We start from the raw sequence: 11,178 nt of genomic DNA, 5'->3' as shown, positions 1-11,178 counted from the left end.
GTTACAGTAAATACAATCTTGCTGTTTCCCACAGCTCTTTGTTCCCTGGATAGAAGTCCTTTTGATCTATATTGAAACCTTATTAAGGTCAGTCTTGTGAGGAGGAAGGATTTGCACCTTTAAGGGCTCTGTGCCAAATCCTCCACTCAAGGCGGTCCACTGGAATGTACTTCCACTCATGCACATAACATCAGTTGACAACATACCTGACCTCCTGAGGGAAGTGGTACTTTTTGTTACATCCCTGCTAACTGCGACAAGCAAACAACATGAAGCCCAAAGCTTTTCCATTGAGGCTGTTTGACAGAAATTCAGCATCAGGTGAGACTGTGAATGTACATGCAGCAAAATATCAACGGCATGTGGACTGTGTGGATCACTGTGGCCACGATGACAGCCAGTCGGTGGGCGACAGGAGCAGACAAAATGAGAAGAGCCACAGAGAAGTTCATTTTGCTTTTCTGCCAGAGAGGTATGAGCCGCTGGTGGATGAGGAGGAGCAAGTCAATGTGAAAGAGGAGAAGAAGAAAAGGAAGAAAGAAAAGTACAAAAAAGTAAAAAAGGTTGGTGTTGACATTTTTGCTTTATATGTCCATAAAACTACTTTTGCAGCACTTTAATAGCTTCACTGTGCTTAAGGTCAAATGTGAACCAGTTGTTTTAATCATGGCATTAATCAGCTACAATTAAATTGTTTCCCTGGATTGTAAATTACTGAACAAATTACAGTCTACACAGATCTGTTGTCAAATTATCCATAACATGTTAATTTGTCTAAAATGTGGCTTTTTGATGCCATCGCTGTAATTATCCTAATTTATATAGTGACAACTGAATTGCGTGCAGCTTTAAAGGAAATGCCACATTTAATATTAAATCAACTTAATCATTCCAGCCAAGAAAAGCTTCCAATTGTGGTTACATAAAAAAATACAGCTTTATTATCTTTGGTAACAAGCAACAGCTCATTGTGGAGCTCTGGTCTTAAAGGGATATATTGATTTTTTTTTTTTTTATAAAGTGGGGTTGAATGAGCTACTTATCCATAGTCATTGTATTACTGACAGTACAATAGACTTTGGTGTTGGTCCAGAGTCACCAAAGTCACACAATAACACTAACTAACTAACTGATCGAGTTAGCGAGATAAAATTACAGTTTTTGTCAATGGAGTCTTGTGGCTTGGTTGAAAGCATTTCGGCTTCAAGGTTAACATCAGAAAGGGCTGTGGCTGCAGGGTAAAGTGTGAAAATATGCAAAATAAAGCATGCACTAAAACTGATGATTATTTTAAGTGACTAATATATGTTTTGCTGCTGCCCTTGTCCACAGCAGTACTTTGCTAAGCTTCACACTAACTCTAGATAAGTACCTCATACAACCCCACTTCAAAAAAATCCAGAAATAATTCCCACTTAAGAGCTTCATACGTGTCGCCTCTCTGTCTACTGGTGCAAAGTGCATAACTGAGGAAACAGACGAACCCCCTTACAAACAATGGAGAGGTCAGTATATGCTGCTCAAAGGTCAACTTAATGCTTCTCATGATTATGGTTAATACAGCACAGTTTGTAGAGATAACAGGACCAGATGAGCTTCTTTAACAACATTGGTGGTCTGCTTACTGGGCAGATTGCTTTATAATTCATACCCCTGTGTGATTGATAAGGAAATGGCTTCTTTACTATGACCTCAAACACTATTATTACTGATAACACTGAAGTTTATCAGTGGCCAGGGACACACATTAACAGACTTTTATTAAATGGGTCATCTTGGCTGCCATTAGTATTATTATTATTATTATGATTATCAACTGTGTATGTATGCTGTTTTATGTCATAGTTGCACGGACTGGACTGCCTCTATTTGTCATAACTGTTTTATTATAAATATTATGTATCTGTAATTGATACAGATGGACAAAAATCAAATCACTATATGATCAAAAATGATAGTACTTTTTGATTAGCATGCTTCCACACAACACAATGAGGTGGCCCAAAGTGGTAACAAAATAGTTCAACTAGCAGGTTGAGTCATATTTACACTTTAATGAGCAAGTAGGAGATTAAATGTATAATCACTGTTTAACACTTTGTTCCTGTTCAGTGAAAATGAGCTGAGACAGTGTACGTCTAATATAAAGGTACTTGAATTGATCCCAACTTTTGTCTTTCTTTGTAGTTGCTATTTGGGTAAGTAGAACCTCAATTTGGCATCAATCAATAAGCCTCACTGAAACTTTTCTAATACATTGTTGATTATTTAAAAAAAAACAACTGAAGTGTAAGCTAATGAATTTACACAATCAACGAAAGTAATTATACATTGTAAGTTCAGTGATCACCTCTACTAATCATTCTTAATATCAGTTGCACAACATCAAATCCTGTTTTCACACATAAAACATGCAGCTTAAGGAATGTGATCAGGTATTCCTGTTAAGCGTGGCAGAATCTTGTATAAACAGGCTGAAGAATGTGAGGTAAACAAACCATAAATGAGTCAGAGGCTACTTGTGCGTGATGGTAAATCAAATCTTTAATCAAAGTCCACTTACATTTCTTTTTGAGTTGTCAAGCTATGATTATATAGCTCTTGCATTGTATTTGTTTGGTTGTTGACTTAAATTATCAGTTTTAAGTTTGGATAATAATCATTTTTACCTACTACATTGAGGAAAAAGGATTATTTTTGCTCTATTTTTCTAAAAACATCTGACTTCCTGTATCCGTTTCAGCCGCTCAGCCCTTTCCTGTTCAAACAGGAGACAATAGTGTTCACAGGACTTTCTGTTTACATTTTAGGGATAAATACAGACTGAAGCCTCCTCTCCTGTGGTGCTTTTGTTCTAAAGCACCACATGTGCAGGGTTTTTTTCCTTGAACTGCTTCTGCCTGATTTCATTCTTAATTCCCATGTTTTTTTAACCTAATTCTGTTGAAAACCACTGACAGAGCTTTGTAGCACAAACATCTGACAGATGTCTGACGTTTGTGTTGTTAATTTATCTTTTTATAATTACAGATTAATCTATGTTTGTCTTCCAGAATGTCGGCAAGGCACTGCGCTCCAGCTGGAAGTGTCTAATGCTTGGTCTGTACAATTTTGCCCTCGGCTACTCTACTCCGATCACGGTGGCTGCTACTTTTGTCCCTGACTTTCACCGAGGCAGAAACACAACCTGAGTCACCATCACCTCCAGTTTCTTTGCCAACTGTACTGTACATTCCAATAAACCCATGGACACTGATCCCAGACTTTCTATATCGTCACACTGTTAAAATAATCGCCTATGTCATTTTTTGTCAAATTTGGGGTCATGACGCCGGCCACCTATGGTAAAATCGCCTACATCCTCAGTTGATCAGATCATGTGATTTTACCCCTTTAAGATCATCACTTCTTTGACAATTTGCCACATTCATAGGCATCAGATAAGAACCCAGCAAAGAAGAGCTAGAGGGAGATTGTTTAGTTTTCAGTTTAGTTTATCAGAGTTTTATTGTTGACACTAAAATTGGTAACACTTTACTCGAAGGTGTCTACATAAGAGTGACATGAGTGTGTCATAAACATGACATGGGATGTGTCATGAACATTAATGACACTTTGAAGTAACATTAATGCTCATGATACTTGTCATGTCATGTTTTTGAGTGAAATGATCAATAAATGTTTTGGTTAAGTTTTTTGTGTTTCCTGCAAAACTTGAAAAATGAGTTTGGCGATTATTTTATTTGTTATTTTGACGATAATATAATGTTTGTGCATCTGAAATTGTATTTTTTATATTTGCGTCCACAAATTGGAATCAAAATATTATTTCTGTGCTGTAGACAACTTTTGTTAAAGTGATGCTTTTGTAAAAATAGGCATTTTTTTCCACAACAGATGTTTTGACTTATAGCAGGAAAAACACAAGTGTTGCTACCATCATTAATAATATTCTAATCAACTGTCCCAGGAACCATTCAATTGATTATTTACAACTGCAATGTTCCTACTGTGACATGTTGTCACTCTTATCAATATTGTTGTTTGTTTTTATATTTTCTATGTCAGATTTACAGAAATATAAACAGTTAAGATCATAAAATTAGAGACAGAATTAACAATTTGCAACTGCTCTTTGCACAGACCCAATGCTTTCATTTAGAAAAAAGAAGACTTGAATTCATCTTTTTATTTTAATCAAGTATCTAGCTTTAATCAAGCATCTCCCTGCCTTATATTCTCACAATGTCAAGCAACATACAGATGGACAACTGACTGATAACTGAGGGTTATTATGGTTATGATGGTTTAGTTAAATTACTCTGTGGTGCAAGTATAAGATGGTGATCAGATTGGATCTTTGAAGGTAGTCCTGAACATTTAGGTGGTTTCTGTATGTGTGTGAGTTTGTTCATTCTGAAGGTTTTTGCAGGTCATAATATTTGTGAGTTGGTTTGTGGTAAAATGTGAATAAACTTTGCAAGAAAACATAATTTGTTAAAAGTGCACAAAGGAATGTGATTAAGCAATAAAGTATTGGAATTAAGTGTTTAAAAGAATCATTTTGATCCCAGCCTATGAAAGAAAAACAGTTTGTAACTAAGAATGCAATTTCTGAAGAAATTGCGGAGGGAATTATGGATGATAAATAGCTGAAACTATGCTGCCATGCGGGTGTCAAAAGATGTTGAAGTAGGAATAGTTTAAAAAGTGGGATTGGGTGGAATTATTATTATTAATGCATAAAATGCATATAAAATGTGGAATATTTTAAGTACATTGAAGAGCTGGCGCTACACTGCGATGGTGGTTAAAAGGGGTAGGACAAAGTTGAAGTAGTAGGAAAAGTGCTGAATCATGGTTGAGTCGAACAGGTGATAAAACACAATAGTAGTGTGTAGAGAAAGATGTCCCCAAAACAGCCCAAGACCACAGAGGATGATGGAAATCTGGTCATTTGGCTAAAAGTGCTGAGTCATGGTTTTGGAGGAGAACTGGTGATAATAGTAGTATGTAGAGATAGAGGTCCCAAAAACAGCTTAAGAGCAATGCATCATATTTTCTTTAATTAAACCCATTATTAAACCACATAACAGTATATTAAATAGATATATATCAGCCCTACCTTTAGAAAATGGAAAATTATACTGTACTTAATTAAAATTTTGAGGCAGGTCTATTTAACTTGCGTGTTTCCATTTATGTAACTGTATACTTTGACTTCACTACATTTTAAAGGCAAATATTGTATTAAGTAGTTAAAATACCTTGACAACAGTAAAACGCTGCTTACATGAATGCATCAATAATAATAATATAATGTTATATTGAGAATATATTTAACAATCTGAGTGGGTCCATTCTGCATAATGAGTACTTGTACTTTTGATACTTTAAGTACATTTTGATGCTGATACTTTTGTACTTTTACTTCAGTAACTTTTGAATGCAGGACTTTAACTTGTAGTGGAATCATTTCACATTGTGGTATTACTTAAGTAAGAGACAACAAAAAAAAGACAAAGAAGAAAAAAAACTACAGTTGGTCGCCTCTGTGACGTAATGATACTGCGACAGAAGTGATCTTTTCGGAGTCTTCGCTTGTTTTCATGAGCTTTGTCTGAGCAGGGTTTTGTAAAGATGACGGAGCCTAAAGCAGATAATATCAGCTCAATCCCCATCGACGAGTTCAGCAATTTAAGAATTACCTCGATATGGACGTTTCTCATGTCTGTAAGTTATATTTTATTTCCTGACTCGGAGGACTAGCAGGCTAGGAGTTAGCTATCCCGGCTAATAGTCAGTTAGCCTTAAATTAACCATCGCTAACGACTGGGAGAAGTTATATTTCGGTTCAGTTGAGCTCTTAACATTTGTGCTTTTTATTTACTGTTCGTAGGTGCAGTGGTCGGAGCCTTGGATAATCGGGCTGTTAGTGTTTCACGTTGTGTGTTTGTTTGTGACTGTGGTGACGTGCAGGTATTACAGAGCGCAGATATGTCACTTCCTGCTCATGGGTAAGTGATTACTGTGGATAGGAAGTATTTACTCACATATGTTCATACAAATCGTCACCCTGTTAAAATAATCGCCTAACTCAAAGTTTTGCAGGAAACAAAAAACTTCACCAAAAGTGTAACGTATGGCATTTATTGATCATTTCACTCAAAATGAATGTAACAAAGGATGGCTTTTGGCATACCGGTAGTAATAACACTGTGTGTAAATTATGTAACTTAAGAGAAATAAATTACTTAGACAATTTTTTGAACATGCCTTTGTGACTTAAGCAAGATATGGTAACACTTTATTTTGAAGGTGTCTACATAAGAGTCACACAAGCCTGTCAGAAACATGACATGACAAGTATCATGAGCATTAATGTTACTTCAAAGTGTCATTAATGTTCATGACACATCCCATGTCATGTTTATGACACGCTCATGTCACTCAAGTGTTACCATATCTTAAGTCACAAAGGCATGTTCAAAAAATTGCCCAAGTCACATTTTATTTGGACTTAGGCATAATAAATCCGCTTAAATCACACACTTGACATAGGCCATTATCTTAAAGGGGTAAAATCACATGATCTGATCAACTGAGGATGTAGGCGATTTTACCATAGGTGGCCGGCGTCATGAGGAGATGATTTAGGCAACAAAAAAAAACAATTTTGACAAAAAATGACTTAGCCGATTATTTTAACAGTGTGACGATATATGTTCATACAAATGTTTAGTGTGTGGTACAAGGCTGACTCATGACTAAACACTCAATATTCAATTGTAATCTTAAGTCAACTTAACCCATTTGTTCCTGCAGCTGCATTTTTTAATTCCCTTTAATATATCAAATATACTTCTCTTTGTTCTACATTGTCGACCTATTGTATTACCCCATTCACCTGTTGATTTATAGGTGTGCAAAAGTTCTGCACTTCCTAATTTCCTTTAGTGGAAGTGTTGTGTGAGCTTGCCAGAGCAATGAATGAATATGTTTCAAAACCATTTGCAAAAGGCAGTTTTTCTTATCATATTATATCAGGTGTACGGGCAAGGGGTCATGAGTTGAGAGGTGCTTGGCTTTTGAATAAACTGCTTGAAATTCAGGTTTTATCCAGGTGATGCATTTTGAAACATGTCATTTTGTTGTGTTTTGACACCCTTCTGTAGAATGCCAAGCATCAATGGCACGATGACATCTAATTAAATGTGATGAAGAAATTAAATAATTAGAATACTGTACATTTTGTATATATAAAAATGTAAACTACAAAAGGTGTAAGAACCCCATGTTAACCTTGTTAATGTGGGAAAGTTGAGTATTGTTACTGTAGTGCATCATCACTAATATTCTCTCTCTCTTTCTCTCTCTCTCACACACACACACACACACACACACACACAGTTGGCTTGGTGTACAGTGCTGAATATCTAAATGAGCTGGCAGCCATGAACTGGAAGTAAGAACAATTTTCAGCACTATTTTATGTGATTGTATGTGTTACTTTAGTGTGTGAAACAATGTGTTATAGTCCATGAAATCTCATTAAGCTTAACTATTTTTTGCAGGTCTTTTTCTAATTTCCAGTACTTTGACTCTAAGGGCATGTTCATATCTTTGGTCTACTCCATTCCTCTTCTGCTGAATACAGTCATCATTGTGGTAAGCTCTAATGTTGCCAAATCAAATAAAGTGATGAAACCCTACTCTGCACCTGTTAATGTTTGTGTCGCACATTGACAGATGGTGTGGGTGTACAGGACCTTTTCCACTATGACAGAACTGAAGACACTTCAGCTCAAGCGAAAGATCCGTAGAGAGAAAAGAGAGAAGAACGACTGATCCCTCTCTTTATGTCCAAAAATGGGTTTCATTGGGAGGAATTGGGAATGAGCATCTCTGCTCTGCTAATCCTGATTTTTGGACGAAGAAGAGAAAATTCCCTCTTGTGACTGTAAAAAGGATTGTTTATTGATGTCAGTCAGGACTGGGTGTCTGCTTCTGGTGACGCCTCTTTGAAAGAGGCCACTAAATCTGTTTTGTATTTAATGTTGTTTAAAAACTGTGTTTAACTGAATAATGAAATATAAAGCGTTTTTGAATAACTTTTATGCAATTATTGATTTTAAAGCTCTGGAAATGTTGCAGCGCTGGAATTGAGACTGCAAAATTGGATTTGCATTTTATGGATCATGGAGAGGGAAAGAAATTACTTTCAAATACCCTCTGATGTTATCGGGCTTTTTTTAAAGTGGGGTTGTCCCTTGCAAAGCCATCTACTGTAGGTAATACAATACATTATCAAAAACCCTTCAAAACATCTGAAAATAACTGATCATTATCAACCCTAAGAGACTAAAATTGGAGAGGACATATTAATAAAACACATGTTGATCTTGGGTACTTCCTCACACAAGAAAGCCATGTTGCATTTACTTTATCCAACAAACCCTCAACAGGCTACTGTGGGCCGGACTCCCATCAGAATAAATGAGTGTTACGCTGGCTTAACTCGCTTTGTATCCCAAAATCGGTCAAACTTGTCTGACAGCTCTCACACAGTGGGGGATTGAAGGGGGACGGGAGGTCTCATGACCCGGCACAGTCTTCCACGTGAGAGGGGCGGCTGTGTCATGATACTGGGCTAACCTCTTTGTGCAAAACGGTAGACATTTTCACAGCAAACATTTTGACTCTTGACTCCTTCATAGTGGGAAAAGCGTTTATAATAACATTAAGAATGTGTCTGTTCTATTCGGGTGTCCCAATTAATCATGAGCTAGCATGCAAGATGCCAGGATACTGACACCGAAGCAGATTTCTGGAATTCTGCCACCATTTGTTTGATTATTTGCACCTGTGCTTTTCTTTCCGTGACATGTCAGAGGGGCACAGTTCAACACTTGTTCGTTCTTTTTTGGATTTCACACCAAGATTTAATTCTCAAAAAGTAAAATACCCCGCCAGGCATCACAGTTTCTTGTTGCATGCACAACTTTCAGCCAGCTGTCAGCCACATTCCTTTAGAGCCACAACAGCACATTTAACTGTACATGTCATTACAGTACAATTCATAACTTTAAACAATGAAATGATTTACTTAATTTGCTTGGATTACATGTGGATTAGAACAGCCAAATACTTTTGTTCTAAAAGTCCAGAATAAACAGTATGAGAACCAATCAATCATTAACATTTTCTTAAAGCAAAGTAAAGCAAATACATGCTTTAATGTAATATGATACAGTTAGAAACACATATTTTGATTTGCTACAGGAATGTATGCTAAATCTGCTTCACTATAAGTCTGAAAAAGTCACCAAGTTTAGTTACCCAGTTATTTCTGACAGACTTTTTCTAAGCAGTCACTTTGGGTGCTGGACTTTCAAATAAAGAAAATAAAATTAACTGTAATGTACTGTACTTACCTATATCAGCGTCAACAGACTCCTAATAAACATGGGAAATCCATAATGATAACTAGATTCTTCACTAGGAAATCCTCTCAGACTTCCGCCAAGGAGGCAGTTCACTGAGAAGTAATGGTTAAAAACTGTGATCTTGTAAATATGCTAAATACCAGAATGCATTTTTTTCCACCTCACATTTTCTGAATTCATCAGGCTATTATTCTGCAGGCCAGGCTGGAAGCTTGGGAGGGCCGCTTCGGGCCCACGGGCCACCAGTTGATGGCCGCTATATGGTTTCAATGAAGGACTGGAGATGTTGCACCACTAGAGGGCAGTATGGACTAAATGACATGACACAGGACTGCTGTCCATAAGATTTGTTCTTTGGGCGGCATTCTGCTCAACTCACACTCAATTTTTCACAGTTGTTTTTTTTTTTTTTTTTTTTAAATCTCTGCAAACTGTTTTTTCTTTTGGCATTTTATTTGACAGAGTGGAGGCAGAGTGGAAATGGGAGAAGAGAGATAGGTATGATATGTAACATGGGTTCCAAGGATGTAATTGAACCCTGAAAGTTGCAGAGATGTAGCATGCACTATCAAGGCGTTCCATCTCTGCAGAGAACTGACAGGATATCCCATCTCGCGGCTGATTTTTTAATTTATTTTATTCACATAACTCCTTGTTTTACCAGATGCATCTGATTTACATGGAAATCGGTATGCTTTTCCTTGCATTCATCTGTCAGTGTGGACATGACTGATAGGATGGCTGTCATCATGGGTCAGTTATCTGAGAGGGCGGGCAGCACGTGTGTTCTATTGGTGCAGGTGGTGCAGTGTGCATCTCCTGTGTAGGAGGCCCCTCCGTTGACAGTTAGAGAAACTGCTCACCTCCAGAGACCTGAAGCAGTAAAGGTTGCAGTCTGACCTCTCTTTGGTGAACATGAGCAGGGCTTACACACACACACACACACACAGACATGAGCACGCATGCACACACACACACACACACACTTTGTTTGGTAGATCTCAGTGTTCTGCACAACTCAACTTCTTCAAAGTACTCGAGTCATGTATAAAACGACCCAACATTTTTCAATCCAAGAAATATGATTCATATTATTATTCATTTCTATTACTACTATTAATGTTTTTGTTTTCCCTGATTTATTTAAATATAATTTATATTTATTTATGTATTATATATATATATATATATAAATATCAAATTTATTTATTTTTTATTTTCTTTTACTTTTACTTTACTAGAAAAAAAACATGAGAATACCATGTTTTGTTATCTCTGAAAGTGATGCTTTACAGTAGAAAAAGAGCATGTAAAATGTATAAAAACCAAGTTCATGAAGTTATTTTTTCCTCTGTGAAACTAAAGATTGGAGTGGACACTATCCTCCCGATAAATCATCTGGCCTGATTGATGATAAGTTATAGCCAAATTTGTCAGTTCATGAATTTCATATGGCTGCTTTCCTTTGCTTTGACATTCAGAACAGTAAGTTGCACAACATCCAGTCAGCTGCAGTCCTGTGGGTGAAACTACTTTGGATCAAAGAAAAAAAAAACACCTGTTAGAAATCGTGTTGGTTGATGAACATAGTGTTCTGGCTGAAAGGTGGGGAACAGGACGTTACAAAGATCATAAGTTCAGTGATCTGACCAGGACGATGAAGACATTCAGCGACTTGGCAGATTAGATTCATATCTGTTCCACCAGGATGAGGTCTTAATGGGAGCTTAGT

General features: G+C 36.8%; 2 protein-coding genes across 2 annotated transcripts; both read left to right on the top strand.

Moving 5' to 3' along the window:
• Positions 1-191: 191 nt before the first annotated feature.
• On the top strand, positions 192-3,646 carry LOC131991149 (required for drug-induced death protein 1-like). The gene is made up of 2 exons (XM_059356468.1): positions 192-563; positions 3,054-3,646. Exons 1-2 carry the CDS (start codon positions 270-272, stop codon positions 3,189-3,191), a joined length of 432 nt encoding a protein of 143 aa, XP_059212451.1. The 5' UTR covers positions 192-269; the 3' UTR covers positions 3,192-3,646.
• A 1,929-nt stretch (positions 3,647-5,575) lies between these two features.
• On the top strand, positions 5,576-8,511 carry tmem18 (transmembrane protein 18). Its single transcript, XM_059356419.1, has 5 exons — positions 5,576-5,733; positions 5,900-6,017; positions 7,411-7,465; positions 7,575-7,668; positions 7,750-8,511. Exons 1-5 carry the CDS (start codon positions 5,641-5,643, stop codon positions 7,846-7,848), a joined length of 459 nt encoding a protein of 152 aa, XP_059212402.1. The 5' UTR covers positions 5,576-5,640; the 3' UTR covers positions 7,849-8,511.
• Positions 8,512-11,178: the final 2,667 nt, after the last annotated feature.

Source organism: Centropristis striata, chromosome 18 (genome assembly GCF_030273125.1).
Source record: "Centropristis striata isolate RG_2023a ecotype Rhode Island chromosome 18, C.striata_1.0, whole genome shotgun sequence".
Classification (NCBI taxonomy): Eukaryota; Metazoa; Chordata; class Actinopteri; order Perciformes; family Serranidae; genus Centropristis; species Centropristis striata.
This window is presented reverse-complemented; position numbering and strand designations above follow the sequence as displayed.

What these genes read in the sequence shown, in the direction of transcription:
- LOC131991149 (XM_059356468.1), top strand. Translation starts at nt 270, where the DNA reads ATGAAGCCCAAAGCTTTTCCATTGAGGCTGTTTGACAGAAATTCAGCA. An exon ending in AGTACAAAAAAGTAAAAAAG is followed by an intron (nt 564 to 3,053) that starts GTTGGTGTTGAC and finishes TTTGTCTTCCAG; the next exon opens with AATGTCGGCAAGGCACTGCG.
- tmem18 (XM_059356419.1), top strand. Translation starts at nt 5,641, where the DNA reads ATGACGGAGCCTAAAGCAGATAATATCAGCTCAATCCCCATCGACGAG. An exon ending in TATGGACGTTTCTCATGTCT is followed by an intron (nt 5,734 to 5,899) that starts GTAAGTTATATT and finishes TACTGTTCGTAG; the next exon opens with GTGCAGTGGTCGGAGCCTTG. An exon ending in TGAATACAGTCATCATTGTG is followed by an intron (nt 7,669 to 7,749) that starts GTAAGCTCTAAT and finishes GCACATTGACAG; the next exon opens with ATGGTGTGGGTGTACAGGAC.